Genomic DNA, 20063 nt, shown 5'->3' with positions numbered 1-20063 from the left:
ACCTAATTTAAAAAAAGGGAAAAAAAGAAAATTAAATAACATGATTATGAAATTTTATGATAATGCTAAAATATGTAACAAACAAAATTTGTTCAGTGGATCATGCGATACAATTTTAACACCTGTGTGGGCTTATTTTATGCCAACTTGACACAAGTTAGGGTCATCCTTAACGGAGGGAATCACAGTTGAAAAACTGCCATGATGAAATTGGGCGATAGAAAATCCTGTGGGACATTTTCTTAATTGGGGGTTGATATGGAAGGGCCCAGCCTACTGTGGGTTATACCATCCCTAGGCTGGTAGTCCTAAGTGCTGTATAAAAGCAAGCTGAACAAGGCATGAGGAGTAACCCAGTAAACAGCCTCCTCCATGGCCTCTGAACTAGCTCTTGCCTCTGGCAGGCTTCAGTGAAAATAAACCCTCTCCTCCCCAAGTTGCTTATGATGAACTTCAACCCTAAGGCAATGCTCTTCTCAAGTTTACATTACATTTTGTATTCATTTTATACCAAGAAGAAATGTGCTGGCAGTCACCATTGATCTACAGAAACCCTAGAAGATTTCTTCATAATAAATACACTATGTGAGTCAATCAAATAAGACCTGAGAAATATTTCAATGTTATGAATTCAAATTTTTCCTTTAGACAAGCAACCAATGGTATCACGATTTTATCTTCCAGCCAAGTGACATTAACACTTTGAAATTTACATCAAGACTTGCCACTGTAAGATCTTCACATGAAATTAAAGGAATACTAAATCTACATCCGAGGTCACAAACCCATTCTGCCTGAAATCAGAGAACCAAGGTGAGCAAGGTAGCTCACATCTATGATCCCAGAGCTCAGAAGGCAATGGTGGGTTTGCCTTCAAGTTTAAATTCAACCTACTTTACTTAGAGAGTTTCATGTCAGCCTGGGCTGCACAGAGACACCCTGAAGAGAAGGGGATATAGAGATGGGGGGAGGAAAAGAGAAGATGGAAGAAGAGGAGAGAGGGGAGGAGGGAGAGGAGGGAGAGGAGGGAAGGGGAACAGAGGGAAGAGGAGGGGCATCATTTGTAGAACTATTATTCAATACAGCGTTCTATTTTGATGTAAGTGTGATTAACACAACCCAATGGAATTTTCAGCAATCAAAATGCCATTACAAGGTGAAGTCTGTAATCCTTTCTCGACCAGGTTCTTACTACACTGCCCACCCTGGCCTCACAATTCCCATCGGAACCTCTCTGGTCCATGTTTATCCACATTTAAATTTGCTGTCTGATTCTCCTGTGTGACTGCAAAGGAGTCACTGGATAGCTTTCCCATGGTTTGTTGTTTTGTTTTGTTTTGTTTTGTTTTGTTTTGTTTTGTTTTGTGTTTTTGAGTATTTCTCTCTTCCCCCTAATCTTTTTATAACATTTATTAATAGTTTTCATGTATATTCTCATACATAAAAATCTGTATCCTAGATGTCTAAGAATACATCATAAGTGAAAGAGTAAATAAGTAAAATGTTTTATTTGTATGTCTTTCCCTATACAAATAAAACATTGTGTATATTAGATGTAAAAAAAAAAATTCAAAAGTACATGGATGGAAAACATCAAAAGATAGTGAAGAACGGTCCTCAGGAAGAACAATTTTAATTACCGTTGATGTGTGACGTTCTTGCTATATAGCACGTGCTTTCTGTATCATTTACTACATGCTCACCCTTGCACATTTATAAATATCCTATGACCATATTTCATATGTAAAATAGTAGCCTAGACACTAAGATTCCAAGAGTGGGAAAAGCTAACTGACATCACCATGCTTATAATCTACTACAAAAAGATTGTAAAATGAAAAAAAGAATACAATTATCTACCATGATGATTGAGTTTGTGTACAGTGCATTAGCGGGATAGCGTTTGGGTAGCATGAACAAAGTCCTAGGTTCAAAACACTGCTGTTGGGTCTACTTGAAGTAGGAGACAAGACATTCTTATTGGTACTTACTTGTTTGTTTCCTTAAATTGGATGACTTATCTGGAAATAAAGGACCAAGCCAAGAAGGATCAATTTTTCCTATGCCAAATCCTCCAAGGCAAATGCTGTTGTTGGCCAGGTCCAGGGCAAGTCTCCTGAGGAGCAAGCTGATGACCTGGCTGTCGCCCTTTTGGATGCTTACGGTCAGGGCTTTCCGTACATCTTGTTCACGACAACCACCATTAAGCAACAGTTCCACCAATTTAGGACTGCTCTCTTTCTCACATACCTAGTTTCACAAAAAGGAAGAGGAAGTGGACACAAAACTTGAATTTCTTCTCTTTGGCTAGACAGAAAAATAGAGCTTGCTATGGTCAATCCTCATACTTCAAAATTAGGTTGAAATGAAATGAAATAAGGCAAAACTTATTCCTATAGTAGACATGGGAGATAAAATGAAATTATTGCCACAGATACAAGACTAGCATAAATATAATAATCTTGCAGCTGCCAGTCAATGGCTTGAAGAGACATCATCACCCTTTGAAGTGGACATTTCTGGTTTCTTTAACAACTCAGTTGTGTGATGTGATGTTTTTCTGGAAGCTGTCTTGTGAGAGGGCATTTGATGGTTTGCTGAAAACAGACCCTTGAGAGGGTGTGTGATGTTAAAATGAATATAACCAGAACTTCACAAACTTTGAGAGGATGCTCTTGCATTGCTACCCCATGCAACATTTTGCTGGTCTTCAGTGGTCTTCACTTCATAGAGAGAATCGTTCCAAAGAATTTCTCCTAGTATTCAGGCCACTCCCACTGACTCATGCCAATTTTTTCTGCAAGCCTTGCTTTTTCTGCGAGATCATGCCACTGCTAATAATTCGTGTTTGGTATTTGCTGATGAACTGGATTTCTGGTATCCTGACAATGAAGAATGGAATCGCCCCCAAGGAACTTTCTAAACAGGTCCACAAAACTCCTTTCTTATTAACCTAGGCTACTGCGCTTTTGTGAACATCTACTACACTCATAATTGTTACGTAGACGCCATGTTAAAACATACCCTCCTTGAAGAAGAGAGGAGGCTCATGGGACTCAAGAAGCTGCCCAGCCTTGGGAGACCTAGGGATCTCAGAAACTCAGAAAGCTACACGTTGTAAAAGCTCCCTTCCCAAGGTTGTCCCCAACAGTGAACAATATCTAGGATGTGGAGACTCTCTAATGGTCCTTCCTTTGTGTTGGGCTGGGAGCTCCAGGGATACAGACTTCATGGGTCATTATGCCTGCTGGGGTGGGCTTTCCCATAATGCAGCTGTCTTTGAGTAACTCATGCTCCTATAAATAACTCCAGTAAGCTCACTGGTTCACAGGCTAGACTTAGAGGGAAATGTCCCTTGGTCAGCTATTGGTGCCCTGTTTAAGACTCTGAAGTAAGAGTCACAAAACAATTCTATGAATTCAACATTCTGGACAATGCAAAGGTGAATACCATACACTTCTATTATAGTGTACAACATAAAATATTTTGGAATTTAAATTTAAACCCTAAAATATAATGGAAGCTTACATTAAACTCTCATGGGCTTACAGAAGTAAATCTTGATTTTTGTCTCAGGTCTGGCTGTAGAGGGAAGGATTTAAGCAATATTAATTAAGAAATATTGTTCAGCAATATTCACTCTAATAAAGATATGTAATCCATCCAGGGGCCCACTATGACATGAGTGGAGGAAGATGATGTATTTACAAAATGGAAGGCTACTCAGTCTCATTTATCATAGCCTCATCGCGGAATCACAACATGGATAAAACTCCAGACCAACAAGTGAGGAGAATAAGGTAAGCAAAACCAGAAAATAACACGCCATGTCACGTACCCTAGAATACAAAGTTGATAGAGTAGAACTGAGAATAGAAAGGTGCTGCTGGAGGCTGGCATCACACGGAAAGCGATGGGAAATTGCCAGTCACAGATACATAGCCATGAGATCATGATTTTAAACTTTCCAAATAGATGAATACATAAAGACTAAATAAGCAAGTGGTTACCCGGAGCCAAAGACAGAAGTACACAGATGTCCGGGGGAACAAAATAGGAACTGGGCCACTGCTTATGAGATTTAACTGTGCAGTGATGAACACGTTCTAGCATTGACTCTGGCAATGCCAGTTCAACTCTACACAAACACAAGCCTTGTACTTCCAATCAGAGATGGGTTCTCCCTATGTCAGTGTATTGCTCTAGCTAACTTCAAACTCACTGGTGATCCTCCTGTCGCAGAATTATATATGACTGAAGTATATTCTTTAAACAGGCAAATTGTGTGACCTATTATGTTTCAATAAACCATTTAATGAGGGAACAATGTCCAAGAGGAGGGAGGAGAGTAATAATGAAGACAAACAAAAGTAAGGACTGGAATATTTACCTGATAGATTAAAGAAGTTACCCCCTTCACTTGGTTGGCATCAGCTCCCAAGAGGAGCAAACATTCGACCATGATGCTGTTATTCTGATCGCAGGCTCTCTCTAGCATGGTGTTTTTCAGCTCATCATCCACGGCCACTTTTGCAAAGCATTTGCAACATAGATTGAGGAACTAGAAAGAACAGGAATGAAGATGAGAGGCAGCCCCGGAAGGATAGGGTTTAGCCCACAGTCAGCAAACCCATACCTGCTCATCCTTTTGTTCTACAACACTGGAAGACATCTGATGAAATATCACCACATCAAAGGAATAGTGCACTAGCAGCTTGGAGAAAGATACTGACAGCTCAAGTATTGACAGGGTTGTCTGTAATCCCTGAAAGTGCAAGCAAAAATAATAGTAAGCGATGTAATAGTCATGGGCAAAAAACAGTTCAATGTTATACAGCAGTTCATATATGATATTTAAGACCCTGCTTGCTCTTTTAACTAAAGAGGAAGACTTGGACTTGAGCTCGACAGCAGTAAACCTTGAAATAACTACAAATGTCTCCCTTTCCTGGAACTAAGAAATATATTAAGGACAAGGAGAACAAGTGCTAGCTGGCAAGCCATCCTCAAATACTTAATCCTCTCAAATTTGGCCATTAAAGGTTCCATTGGGAAACCAGACCTGAAAGAGGAAAGCTACATGTTGCCCGGGATTAGAACAGCTGGTGGCATCTGGATGCAAAGTGGACATCTTGACATCAGGAGGGCACAGTAGAAATGGAGTCCGGCACTTCTTCCACCTTTTTGTGCTAGCTCCTGCAGACACTTCTTCTACCTCAGAGGCAGGCAACTCCTCCTGCTCTCACTGTTGTTTAGCACAATTGTCTGAAGCTCCGAAGGCAACATAAAGGGTGTGTCCTTGTGGCAGGTTTCATACAAACAGCAACATTGCTTCTTGGAAGGGACTCAAGCTTGCCAAGGCCACCAGGCCTCTCTGCCTATGCAGTGCTTCAAAGAAGTGTCCTTTCCACAAAGGGCTTAGGCACTGAAGACCGTGAATAAATTCTCAAAAGGTCGGCCTACCCTCTACAGCAACATCAGAACAATCTGTCTAGGCATAGACACAGAGATGATTTTGTTCTCTTAAGATGCTGGGTTCTGCAAATACAGATACTTGAGAAAAGGTATATTTAGATTGTAAGGTTCTCAGAAGTCTGTCGCCTCACGCCTCACAAGAAGTTCTAGACATGAAAGTGTGGCAGCCGAGGTGGGACCGGACCTTTGAAGGAACCATTTTTCAGCTCTGCACTGGCTCGATAAAATAGGTTGGGAGGCTTAGTGTTGGGCTTTTATAGCCTCTGCTATGGAGATTTGAAAATTCACATTCGATGAATTAATCCATAGTAACTGGAGCCCCAGACCACACAGTTATTTCCTTCCCTTAGATGGCTTTTAATCAATTCTGGTATGGCTTTAATCGGTTTAGAGTAAAGCACTTTCCAAAACACCGATTTTAGAATGCACTCCCGCTCTGAGCTAAGAAGGCAGTGTCTTCAGTACTTTACAATAAAGAAAATACTTTGCCTGCATACGGGATTTACTGAAAACGTTTGTGCAGTGGTTATGGCCTAGGTATTTTTATTGGTTAACTTGGTATAGACAATTTTGACAGTTAAGAAAAAAATGCATGGGGTTCGTTAAAGATACAAACTTGATTATCAAAACTCCAAAACCATTACCGAAGTTTTGAACAATTCATTTGGCTAACATTCACAAAAGAAATGAGGCATTTAATTTCTGTAGAGGACAGCAGTCTCATGACTTACAAGCCTCAAACCCCTGGGCTGAAGTAATTTTCCTTCCTCAGCTTCCAGAATAGCCAGAGCTATGTACATCTACACAGTTTTTCTTATTCTCTGCTGAATCAACCTTATACCATCTTACAGTCCTCATAAAGACAATTATTATACATCTGCTTTCAATAAGGCTTGGTGAAATAAACAAAATCTTTATTTTAGGAAGAAAACATCAGGAGGCAAAAATCACTAGAGGCAAAAGCAGTCCAGGAGAAGCCACAGAAGACCCCCATCTTTAGAATAATAATAACTTTTATTTGCCCCAAATCTGAGTACAAACCAAAAAAAAAAATCAGCTACTGGAATGTCTTTAGCACTTTTGTGGGAAGGACAGAAGGCAAGCAAACACACTGATTTTTCAGATCTAATAATGAACACTGGATCTTTATAGTCAGTGCAATTTTCTAAACCTTCTATAATTAAAATACTACAAAATGATAGATGATTTTAATGAACTAGAATATCTTGTTGGCGCACAACGGGAGTTGTGAGAATACAAGCGGGAGACTGTGTAAGCTCTCAGGTCTCTCGAGTGTACTTACTGTAGTCTGCACCTCAGCAACATCTTTAAAGCGCTGCAAAGTGGAAACCAGAATTTTTGCCAGGAGGTGCCCTGTCCCTATGCAGAAATTCTTCTTTGTCATCAGGCATCCCATAAGGTGTAAGCCCAGACACTGAATTTCTAAAATAAAGGAGAAAATTAACAGTGGTTATTCTTTTAACCTTAAAGCGGAAGGAAGGAATAAAAAACAAATCCAGTAAATTGTGTACTGGCTGGTTCTGTGTGTCAACTTGACACAAGTTGGAGTTATCACAGAGAAAGGAGCCTCCTTTGAGGAAATGCCTCCATGAAATCCAGCTGTATGACATTTTCACAATTTGGGATAAGGGGGAGGGAGTGGGGCATTGTGGGTGATAACCATCTCTAGGCTGGTGGTCCTGGGTTCTATAAGAAAGCTAGCTGAGCAAGCCAGGGGAAGCGAGTTAGTAAGTAACATCCCTCCATGGCCTCTGCATTAGCTCCTGCCTCCAGGTTCCTGCCCTGTGTGGGTTCCTGTCCTGACTTCTTTTGGTGATGACCATCAATGTGGAAGTATAAGCTGAATAAACCCTTTTCTCTCCAACTTGTTTCTTGGTCCTGATGTTTTGTGCAGGAATAGAAACCCTGACTAAGACAATAAGCAGTGGTTCCAAGCTCTATCTGTACCAACCTTGGTCATCTGGATACATCTGTAAAGTGTGGAGGACTGAGTCAACTGCTCCTTGCAGGGACAATGTCTCTATGGCATCAGGAAGGTGCGCGAGAGAAGAGATTACTTTCAATCCACATTTCTGAATCCCAGGATTCCCAATGAACTAAAATCAAAAGAAGTTTAAGAATATTTACTGTTATAAGTAAAGTTTGAATACATGCCTCCATTAAAACCAGTTACAGAATAGTAAAACATAATTCAATGTCTGGGGATGCAGCTTAGACAGTACAATAATTGACTACCATGAAAATCCCTAGGTTTGATCCAATTCAAAGCCCTGGATTGAGCCTAAGAGATATCGGAGCTAGTCAGCCTACTGGCTCTCCCATTCTCATGCCCTTCGGGCCAGTTCACCAGAAATCTCTGCTACCAAGGCCAGCTATACCCTGCTGTCCAGGCAAGGAAGGGACAGAGCCAGCTCTCTCAGATGTTGCAGCTGTTAGGGACATGGTCAGTCCTCCCACTCTCATGTCCTTGCGACCAGCTCTCTTGCTTGCCATAGATGGCAAGGGACAAGGAGAGGGAAGGCGGTTTCTCTGCCTTGTCTGTGTCACCGCCAAGCAGAGGCGGGGCCAGCTCTTCCACACTAAGGGTACATACACTGTGGGACACTATAGTTTCCACAGTGAGTGCTTTCCCCTTTGTTGTGGGGGAAGCTGCAAAGGTGGAAGGCATGGACAAGGGAAGAGGAAATGAGTGGGGTTGGGTTGCATGTTGGGAAATTCACAAAGACGCAATAAAAGGTATTTTAAAATGTAGAAATTTCCCAACATGGAAAATTTAAAAAAAAAAAAAGAGTAAGAAATGAAACCAAACCAGGGATATTTTGTTGCAAAGCCATCAACGAACTTCCCCAGTTTGCAGTGCTGCCTCTCTCACTCCAGGAAACTCCAAGTGAGCTTGACCCCAAGTGTCTTGTGGGCTTGATTTCACATCTTCCCTTCAAAGTGTGTCAAGTAATATTTTTTTCTGAGCTTCAAAGATGGGCAGATAAGCTTAAAACACACAGCTCATAGGTCTGGAATGTCTTAGAGACCTAGATTCTAATTATCATATTTTTTTTTCTTTAATCCGGGTTTCCTCTAGTAATTTGAGATGCATGGATATACTGGTGTTCTTTTTTAAAGGACAAGCTCTTCTTTGAGAAGAAATAGGCAGCACACACACTGACAACCACATCCCTACACTTCCTCTTTCAATCGCACTGGTGCATATATACATATGTGTGTGTATGTGTGTGTGTATACATATAAGATACACACATACAGACACATATACACATATATACATATACACAAATACACACATATATGCACATATACACACACGCACACACACACACACACACTTGCACCAGACTCTCTAACCTCTACAACAATGTGACCGTCAACTTAACAGTATTTCTTTCAAAGATTACCACAACGACTTTCGGGAATAATTTCACACAAACACATCATGCAAACACTTACTTCAGGGTATCTACCTTCCCAAATCTCACCCCCCGCCCCCACACACACTGCTACAGGACAATGCTGAGATAACGTCAAGCCAGATCACAAGCTTTGATGAACCTACATGCCCTACATGCCCACACTCCCTACCTCCAGCCTTGGTTTGTCTATCATCTACTCCTCCATCAGCTCGGTGACTTAGCATTTGGTTCCTCACAGCGTCTGGGGATGTCATTAGCCTCTTTCCCTGTGCCTTGTCCTTCGTCTCTAGCTTTTCAGTTTGTCATTATGTCCTGTATCATTTAATTGAGACGCTCTTATCTTCCCCTTCTTGGGAACTCTGTTTGTCAACACTATTAGCATCTAATTCCCTGAATAATAATTCTGAATTATTTTGCAGTCAAGTAGATATGTGTTACATTCTGTGAATCTGAAGATCACGAATAAAGAGCTGAGTAATATCAACTCAGAAGTGGTAAGGGATTTCTGCAGATATAGGAACATGGTCTCACCATGTGAAGGTGGAAAGATTTTTGGTGTCATCTCAGTATCCAATTCTCTAACACAGCCCTCATGATGCCGCACTATTAGCATCTCTCCAAGCAATCAACACAGACTGACAGTGAGAACCAGGCTGAAATTCTCATCAGAAAGAAGACAGGAGCTGAGGCAAAGCAAAGTGTCCTCTTTCCTTCCCTTCTGAATTTATTAATAGGAACGTCTACACCTACTACCTCCATATTCTTGCTACCCTTTAATTTTATATAATCAGACTTCTCTCTTAACGACTCGGAATTAAAAGCACTCAAAGACAAAAAGTTCCCTAACCACTTAATTGCTCCCTTCCCACTCCTTGATTTCTATACCACGCTCAAACTTTAAAGCCATTCATTTGCCCGTGTTCTTCACCACTTCCTGCAACTCCAAACTACACAAAAGTCCTTTCTTTAAGCTCTCTTCGCAGGTGAGATCACTGCGTTAGCACAGCTGCAGCACACAGGGGCAGCCACCTCATGGATGGACAAGACTGCAGGCACTTGCCTCTAAGAATTTTGCAAATATGGGAGGCAGAGGCAGGTGGATTTCTGAGTTCAAGGCCAGCCTGGTCTACAAAGTGAGTTCCAGGACAGCCAGGGCTATACAGAGAAACCCTTTCCCGAAAAACAAAAAAAAAAAAAAAAAAAAAATTTTGCAAATGACTGAGAAACGCTAAAAGCTGGAGAGGTGGTCTTCCCCAGGGAAGAGCCTACCAAATGGTTATCCACTCCACAGGATCAACCCTGAAAACATGCAAAGAACATCATAGAGACAGATCAGGCTCTAGGTAGGAATATATATGTATGTATACATATGCATTTAGTAACAATTAATTTTAAAGGGGGTCATGAATCTGGAATCAAAAAAAGAGAGGTATACAGAAAGATCTGGAAGGAGGAAAAGAAGGAAAAATGATGTAATTATGTTAATCTCAAGAAATAATTTTAAATTATATGTTATATTAAAATTTTAAATAAGAAGTAATTAAGTAAAAAAAGTAGAGAAATAAATTTATGTATACTAGCATTTAATTATCACAAATCTAATGGCATAGACACACTATATATCTCTAAGCATCCGTGAAAAAAGTGAGGTACACACTTCCGAGCAGATAATGTAAAAATCATGTTTAAGGAGAAGAGTAGACTTGCAGTGGCTTTTCCATTCTGCTGTCTTTGTCTTGAAATACTTGATATTTTCAAGTCAGGAAACCTGAAATTTCCTTTGATGCGGAACTTCACGAGCCATGTATTCAGTTCTGCTTCTAAACTAAAGAATGGATCATAAGCCAGGTATAATGTGAGTCTCCTTACATTTAATATCTTTTTAAAATTATTGCGTTGTTTATTTATGTGCACGCACATGCAGGAGTGCACTTGTGTATGTGTATGGGTGCATACCTCCCACACAGAGGTCAGAGCACCACTTGGGTTAGTGTGTACTCTCCTCCTACTAGCTCCGTTCCAGAGATTGCACCAAGATCATCATGGACTGGGTGACAGGTGCCTTCACTGTCGTTGGCATGTCCTCAGCCCTCATGTTTAATACCTTCACCTCTACCAAATTTTTACTTATTTATTGGTTCTTCTAGTATTGACTTCCCTTAACCTCTAACCTTTACACGTCTAACTTAGCAACTGATTAAGAAGTTGTAACAGGAAGTCTATGACTGTCTACATAACAACAGCATTGCTCTTGTGTGATCACAAGTGACAACACCTAAAGTGACAGCATCTAGACAACTAAAAATAAGAGTATAGTGCTTCAAACACTCAAATAAATTTGAAAAGAAGTAATTATATATAATATGATTATAATACATCACACTTATACATATATGTGTATATATGTGTATACATATATGTGTATATATGTGTATACATATATGTATATATATGTGTGTGTATGTGTGTATATATGTATGTATGTGTGTATGTATATATATGTGTGTATATACATACATATATATACATATACATATATATATATACATATACACATAATCTATGTATGATATTGTGGGCTTGCATTCATTTACCTAATATTGCATCTTAAAAACTGTCTTTATTGCATCACTGTTCAATATGAATCAAGACTTATTAGTTCCCACCTAGCAAATAATATCCAAGTGTAAGCTTTGGATGTATCACTGGAAGGATACCAATAGACATTAATTAGAAACACCCTCTTATCTACCATCTATAACCTTTAAGTTCTTTTAGAGAACTTGCAAGTAAGTCATACATTTTAAGAGTTCACAATAAACTTACAAACTAAAGATCATAATACAAAATATTAGGGAATGTAACTTTAAGAAAAGTTCTGTAGAAAGATGAGTGATGAATTAAATCTAAAACAAAGGACTTGAGGAGAACAGTGAGAACTGAGAGAACTGACAGAATAAAATTAAAATAAAATTTGGAAAGCACGGGTCTAAAGCTAACTGCAAACATTACATGGTCTTTCAATGCAGAATTAAATTATTGCACCAAGGTCGACAGGAAAACAAGTAGAGAGTATATAGAAGTGACTGCTCCTGTCCCTAGGCCTTTGTAGCCAAAGGCACTTTAATATCTGATGGTGACAGTGCCAACAGTTAGTGAGTTCACCCTGTGGGCCAGGCACCAGTGTGGCAAACTGTTCACTCTATCTGCTTGCTATCTAAACTCCAAGGGTTAACTGGAGCATGATGAGTAGAGTCGGATTCAGACCAGAAAGTCTTGCACAGTGAAAGAAACAGAACAAAGTGTATAGTCTACAGAAATTAAGACATAGAAGGGAGAAGATATGGGAACAGCGAAAATACCAATTCCAGCGAGACTTACCCATAGAATATAAACAAGAAATGGAAGAAGAAACTGACAGACCGGAAAATATCATGCTTATGGAAAATCTGTGATTTTGACCTATCAGTACATTTAAAATGCCATCTTACCGCCTTTGAACCTCCACACAGAATTAGCAAATTTGGAAATAGTATAGCACGTTGTTTGTCATCTATCAATGGCCACTATGTTATCAGCACAGATTAAATTAAGTTGCAGTAAAACTCCTCAAATTTCATAGGCTACAGAACAATAGGTTCAATTCTTGCCTACAATGCATATGCATTTCAGGCCAAATGGGACGGGGCCCTGCTCATCACCAGCACTTGTGTAATGACTGCTACAGACAAAACCTTTGCTGGCAAGCAATGCAGGTCAGAGTTCCTGATAGTACGTTCTTAAGATGTAACACTTCCCAGTTGACTGTTCAGTCCAGAACTCATAAATGTAACCTCTGTCTTCAACTCCTTGTTAAAATTAATCATTATTCCAAACTATTATCTGTCAAAATACTAATCCAAGGTCTCCATACATTTGAAGAGTTGCACGTTCCTGCCATGGTACAAAGTTTCTGCCAAGCAAAATCGTAGCTTATTGGCAGGCTTTTCTATTACAAATAATGCAACAATGACCATTTTTATCCAAAATTTTAATGTATGCATCCAAATAGTTCTATATTATGAATTATTAAAATGCAATCATTGACCAGATATGTCCATTTTAATTGTAGTGGGTATTGCCATTTTGTTGTTTTGTTTTGTTTTATTTTTGTTGTTGTTGTTGTTTTACTCTGTAGCCCAGGTTGACCTACAACTCACTTGTAACCCAAGTTGACCTTAAACTTGTAAGAGTTCTCCTGCCTCAGCCTCCCAAGTGCTGATATTATAGGCATGAGATATCACAGCTAGTTACCAAATTTTCTGGAAATACATATTTTCCTTTTTGAATCCACAGTATGATTACAATCTATATATGTAATTAAGTTGAGAACATTTGCATATATACACAGAAAAATTCATTTTGTTTACCTTTCCATTCAGTCTTGGTATGTATTTTTTGCCAAAAAAATTCCACTTTTATGTTTTCTCAAAATAACTGGGCATAAGCTTGATTACAGAAACCCCTGTATGAACCATGTTTCTTTCAGTGATGAGGAATATCATGAACCAACTGCATAGTTTGCCTGTGTCTAATTTTCAAGCCAGCATCATGTGGGCTGTGCCACGTGTCCTCTAGTGCCAACGTCACACTAGTGTGTGTTCCAACATCTTATAAAACATTTGGTTATCCCATTGGAATTAGACTACATGACTTATCTCTCCTTGCCAAGTTCTCCTGCAAATCTTTATGCAAACTGACTGTTTCATATAAATTTTATACTTGCTTACGTAGTTTAAGTAATTACTACTGCACTTTTTATAATGGCTATAAAGGTACCTCAGCTTTAATTTTACAAACTTCAATGAAGAAGATCAATCTTTTTGTGTGTTCAACTCTTCTCCTACCTCTAAATTTTACACTTTCTACAAACCTTTTTGTGCCCTTTATAAGTGTGTGTGTGTGTGTGTGTGTGTGTGTGTGTATGAGTGATGTCTTAGACCATCTCTTATTTAAGAATTAAATACACATTTGTTTGTTTGTTGAGGCAGTGTTTCTCTATAAAGTCCTGGATGTCCTGAGACTCACCCTTTAGACCAGAATAGCCTTGAACTCACATAGACCCTCCTGACTCTGTTCCCAGAAAGTGCTTGGATTAAGGACTGGTGCCACCATACTGGATCAAAATACATTCTTAAATTTGAACTTTCAGTATTTTGCTCTAAGCTTTTACAAATCAGAAAGTCTTTACCTACAACCACCTCATCAGAAAATGAGATTTTCTTTCCCTGGGTTCCCTGGACAAAGAGGCAGGTGTGGCCCTGCAGACACATGCACACAGTCAGAGCCAAGACACTTGAGAGTCTACTTTATTCCCCAGAAATGACAGTAGACAAAGAGCGACCTATGGAACGGATGCCTGAACACTGTGATGTGTGAACCACTCTCCAGGCCCAGCATAAGCGGGAGGTCAGTGACCCAAAAGAGGTTACCTTCAGCTTGAAGTATAACACCCTGTTTCATAGACCAAAGCCTTGGCTCACTTGAATAAACACTTTCCTTAGTCCCTGCTTAGATCACTAATAGTTGAATCTCAAGTCATAATTATCGATAGCTCTGTTGACGTCACCCTAATGATAATTCATCTTAGAAGAGCTATGAAAACATACAGAGGCATCAGAGAAGACAGCCATGTTCTGTCTGGTGTGTCTCTACTAGTTGAATCTTTTTGCATAGGGTCATAAAAGAAGAACGGCCTACCAGGGAGAAAACAGCAGCCCGGGCCTGACATCTAGACCTGGCTCATTGATTGACATTCTGATTGAACAAACTAAGGTAGAAACTTGCATTAGTTAGTTGTATTCTTGTCTTTCTTTATATATATATATATATATATATATATATATATATATATATATATATATATTCCACCCCAATGTTGCTACTATCACCCTGAGTTCTAATTATGACTTCTAACTATCATAGTAAACAACAAGAAAGTAAAGTAAAACTCAAAGCCCCACCCCCAGACCCTAAGATGTGAATAGTGTCATTAATGGTATAAAGACAGAAAACCCTTGTTTTACATACCCTGTTCAAAGCGGCTAGAACCAGCTTGTGGATGTCAGTCCTGAAACACTGTTTTCTGAGCACGTTTGGTCTGCATTGAGAGTCCTCCCTGGATTCTTCCGATAGTCCTAAATCCAAGAACAAACACGGACAAATACAGACTTACTCTCGTCAAATGCATTTAGGCTCCACACACTGCCTCTTGCCAAGAGCTAGGATAATTTGGGTCAGACTAGGTTCCCGCCCTTGTGGAACTTTCCATCTTCATTGAAAGCATTCATATCTCTGCTGTATTTTCAGTGACTATGCCTGCACAGATGCCCGAAGCTTCTCACTGGTCCACAGGCGAGTTTGCCAACCAGTCACGCTCCGTAGTAAAACCGTCAGACTCATGCAACGGATTGCCATCAGCATCTTGCTGTTCCTGAACATTCATCTCTGCTCTCTGCTTCCCATAATGGGAATCATTCCCTTTCCATGTAACGGCCCTTCAAGTTGCGTTAACTTTTTACTGGCAGGTCTATAACCTCCTCTCCCCATATCTCCAGGGTCTGAGGACAGTGCTTCAGGGTAACAGTGGCTTGCGAGACACCATTACACCAACATGGGGTAGAGTCAGGTAGCATCAGTTGAAGTCTGCAAAGATCTCTGTGTCTGTATACCTTAGTGTCATCCTCTATATATGGCAAAGAAGAATGGCAGCTGCGTGGAGTAAAGGAGACAGATGCTAATGTTGTGCCTATTAATGTGCACACATAATGAATGCTGTGTTTACTAATACCTATTTACATATGTACAGTGTAGCCTTAAATTCACCGTTTTAAAAAAATCAGTAATCATCTAACTATTAATAGTGCTTCAGGGTCAGTTTACAATCATGCAAAGAGAACGTGCAGGGCTAGAGAGACAGCTCAGAGGTTAAGAGCATTTGCTGTGCTTCCAGAGGCTCCAGCCTTAGAGGCCAGGTCCCATGTGAGGCAGTTCACAACCACGTGCCCATGTGCCCATGTGCCCATGTGCCCATGTGCGGTGTATGCATATGGTTATAGTTATACAAACTTGGGGACACATACACACACAGAAAACCTTTAACAAAATAAGTACATGTTCAAAGTATGTTTTGTTTTGTTTTGGTTTTGGTTAATAGAAGAGATTAACAAACAGACATGGTGCTAGCAGGCTTTTGCTGCTCTTTAAGAACCCATTCACCTAGTAGGAATAAACTTTGAGCACTGAAGACTACAAAAATAATTTATTAATCTCAGCATAGCGGCACATGCCTTTAATCCCAGGACTCTGGAGGGAGAGGTCTGTGAATTCAAGGCCACCCTGGACTACACAGTGAGACCTTACCTTAAAAAAAACTAAGGGGAGAGGGGTGAAAATTGTTCTTCCATTTTGCTAAATCTACACAATTCAAGAATTAATAATAAAACTTTAAGAAAAATTTTGCCTGATCTTCCAGTAATGAGTGGGAAATGATGAATTGATTTACAACACACAGGTGGGTCTCTGTTTTTATCCAAATATCAGGTTTAAAAAATAAAATTAGTAAGAGTTTCTTCTTTTAAAACACTTGTCACACAATGAAAATCCTCTTAATTCTGAAAGAGAAAACACCTAGACACTATGGAAATGAGATGATTTAAACTCTTATTTAAACTTTTATTTTATGGGGAATAAATATGGACTTCAAAAAAGCTGGAACTTTATATGAGCAACAAAGAATATTGGCAATCTTCTACTTATCTCTCATCTTTATTCTCCCTGCATCTGCCTCATCCACTACGTCTGCCTCATTCACTACATCTACCTCATTCACTACATCATCTCATTAGACTGCCATCAACTCCTAACCAACTGTCTTACATGGATCCCCCACTCAATTACCCCATATAACTCCACCATTGATGTGGATTGCAAATTTGGACACAGAACTACAGGGTAGGGGTCCCAATTATTAATGCATATTATTAAGTACATTTTATATAGTTTCAAAGGTTTTTCACTTTACTGCTTGATATCAGAATTGTATGTAACAAGCTCTTGACTCCCTAATGGTACACACATATGTGTGTGTGTAAATACATATATATCTGTGTGTATATACATATGTATATGTGAGTATATTTTAGATTTATAAAAACAAAAATAAGGGTTTAAACATATGCTATTCAGAAATCTAAACTTTTTTTTTAATTCGTGGAGATATAATCAAAAGGGGAAATGCATGTATACATGAAAATATTTAAAAGAAATGGGTAATGTGACTCAGACTTATATAACACACTTTCTTCGATCACAAAGGAGGCAATACTACTAGATTGAATGTAAATTAATACGCTGAAAACCATCCTCCAGTCCTTAGTAGTAGAGCATTCTAACCATCCTCAGGATGTTAAACACATGCTTACTTTTGATGGAACTACTTCAGTTTTCTTCCCAGAATGCGTCAGAAACGTATCAATTCTACAATCCCATTAGTCCGGGAGGGATACATTTTTCTTAAAAAGTTTAAAAGGGCTCCTTCCAGTGTTTGTAAATAGGATATGAGAAACAATAAAAATAATTCAAGTCAGGCCATTATTAAGTTTTCAGAACATGTTTGAGCCGTTAACAAAATTTAATTGCTCTCCATGTGTGAAATCACAATCGCTCAGCATTGCACTTAGGGTCTGTGGTCTGTCCTCCCAGACTCATCACCATACCCTCCCCAGGTTGTCTTCACTCCTCCCACACTCTGCGCTCGCTCCCGTTCCTTCTGCCTGGATGCTGTTCTTGCCGTCTGACTTCTCTTTCAGTCATAGGCATCTACTCTCTGACCTATGTGCTCCTCTGAAGACATTAGGTGCATCAGTGTGCTCAGACATGCCGGACCTTTGTCTGCAGTGAAGCTAATCAGCTGCTCATCTGTCTACTGAGCTCCAGACATCCCGCTTTGCCCTCCTTCCCTGTGTCGTTCAACCCAGTAAAGCACTGCGGTGTTCAGAACAGAACGGGAGGCATTTAATAATACGTGCTGAAAGATCGTGGGGACAGGTGTGTTAGAGAGAGCTGAAGGGCAAACAAGGTGATAGCTGGGGAAAGCCAGACAGAAGGAGGCCTTTAAAGTCAATGAGGGAGGAGCCATGTGGTTCTGCTGGAGAAGTGCTAACATAACCACGGAAAAGAAGCAACAGAGAGGGGCTGTTCTGTATTAGTTCGAACTTTAACATGGCTGGCGGCAAAGGAAATAGCAAAGAAGCATTGGAGATGAATAGTCCTTAGGGACAGGAGGTCCGCTTTTTACCCTGTGTTTATTTCTTATGTAAATGAAGTGCTAAATAATCTTATGAGTTCATCTACGTCATTCTTCCTCATGAACTTAATTTCGGGTTTAGCAGAAAGACCTGCGTGCACGGTCGTCAAAATCTGGTTCTTTAAGCTTGGCCTAGAAAACAATGTGTCATGAAAATGCAAAATTCCCTTTAAATGGCTGCCTCTCAGTGCAGATCCGTTCCGTGACTCACCTGGCACTACAAAATGCAAGATAGCTCGCAGCGCCTCCAGCTGGACTGACAGAGACATCCCGTGGGCTTTCATCACTGTTAGTATTTTAGGGACCACCGCTGCCATTGTATCCAGAGAAGGGTTACTAGAGATAGAAATTGGTTGTTTATTGGAAAAAGAAAGTACAACCTGGTTTATTTGTAAAAGCATTGAACTGAAACAAATATGGTTCATCAGAGCCAATGAAATTTTTAACAGGAAAAGCTATAAGAAAATGCATTTGAACCCTTCCCCAAACTCCCTATCCTATCCCCCTCCCCCTGCTTCTATGAGGGTGTTCCCCCACCCAAGCACCCACCCACTCCTGCCTCCCTGCCATCGAATTCCCCTACACCAGGACATGGAGCCTTCATGGAACCCTCTCTTCTTTCACGGGTGACGAAACATGACGCTCTGGAAGGCAGTGTGGCTATTTGCTCCACACAGTACCTTCTCAACTGAAACTTGCCCACACACTTCCAGCACCATCAGAACCGAAAGTTAAATATTGCAAATGAGTTTTCAAAAACAGCATTTATGAAAGGAGAAATGTGACAGAGATATATTACCTAAGGACAGCTTAGCTGGACTTGTGTGAAAGACAAGTAACTCCATTCTTTATGAGTCTGTAGGTATGGTGCACACATCTTACATTATTCATATGTAATAACCATATTGTTAGCAGCAAGATTTACTGACAACTTAAAATGCACCAAGCCTATCCTAATCCTTCATGAAAATGAATTTATTTAATCCTTATGCCCCAAACTCAGAGCTTCTGAAGTTTATTTTCTGATTCTTCTATTTTACTCTTTTTGGAAGAATCCCGAAGCCCAACCACTCGATAGCTGGCTCGTATCAGCAATAAAGTCATTCAGCTCCCTCTGAGACAAAACCTCCACATAGGAGGAAGCTCATTAAGACTCTAGGTCCTAGGAAGAGACAGAAGCACCTCACCCCAAGGGAAAGATCATTAAACTCGGGGAATGAACTACTCAGACCCTTCAGGAACCCTGAAACTGACAAGATTCACTAGGCTTCTCCCTCCCAAGCCTGTATGAGCTGTGAGAACTGCTGAATGACTCCCTCAGAGCAGCCCAGGCCTGAAAAGGACAGACACCGGCACCGGCAGAGCTTCCCAGAAGACTCTCAGACTAGACCAGCTGCCTGAAGAGGCCTGGCTCACCTTTAAAAAAAACAAAAACAAAAACAACAAACAACCAAAACACAACAAAAAGCTATAAACATTTCATTCTATTTTTTTAAAGAAAGTATTTCAAAAAGAGGAAAATAATCTAGATCATACACACACACACACACACACACAGGCATACACACACACACACCCAAACACATATATATGTATTATACATATATATATATATATATATATATATATATATATATACCTTTACATAATACACGCACACGCACACGCACACACACACACATATACATATATAATCTTCGTGCATAAAGACCCAGGGGTGGCTATATTGTCTGTGACAGTCCCAAATATCAGCTGTTTCAGGCTAGTGCCTGGGACTTCCCACAGCCAGCAGCAAT

At 39.9% G+C, this 20063-nt stretch overlaps 1 protein-coding gene across 2 annotated transcripts in view; it reads right to left on the bottom strand.

Moving 5' to 3' along the window:
• The window catches only part of Lrrk2 (leucine rich repeat kinase 2), a 141681-nt gene that overhangs the window by 85917 nt on the left and 35701 nt on the right, over positions 1–20063 (bottom strand). For both annotated transcript variants that reach the window (XM_029469790.1, XM_021183253.2), the window contains exons 13-19: positions 18479–18603; positions 14991–15097; positions 7448–7592; positions 6779–6918; positions 4637–4765; positions 4391–4561; positions 1992–2250 (exon numbers count right to left, since the gene is read on the bottom strand). In XM_029469790.1, coding sequence (XP_029325650.1) covers positions 1992–2250; positions 4391–4561; positions 4637–4765; positions 6779–6918; positions 7448–7592; positions 14991–15097; positions 18479–18603 — 1076 coding nt within the window. The remainder of the gene's footprint in view (positions 1–1991; positions 2251–4390; positions 4562–4636; positions 4766–6778; positions 6919–7447; positions 7593–14990; positions 15098–18478; positions 18604–20063) is intronic.

This window comes from Mus caroli, chromosome 15 (assembly GCF_900094665.2).
Source record: "Mus caroli chromosome 15, CAROLI_EIJ_v1.1, whole genome shotgun sequence".
NCBI classification, from domain to species: domain Eukaryota; kingdom Metazoa; phylum Chordata; class Mammalia; order Rodentia; family Muridae; genus Mus; species Mus caroli.
Note: the sequence above shows the minus strand (reverse complement) of the source record. Positions and strands in the feature narration are given on the sequence as shown.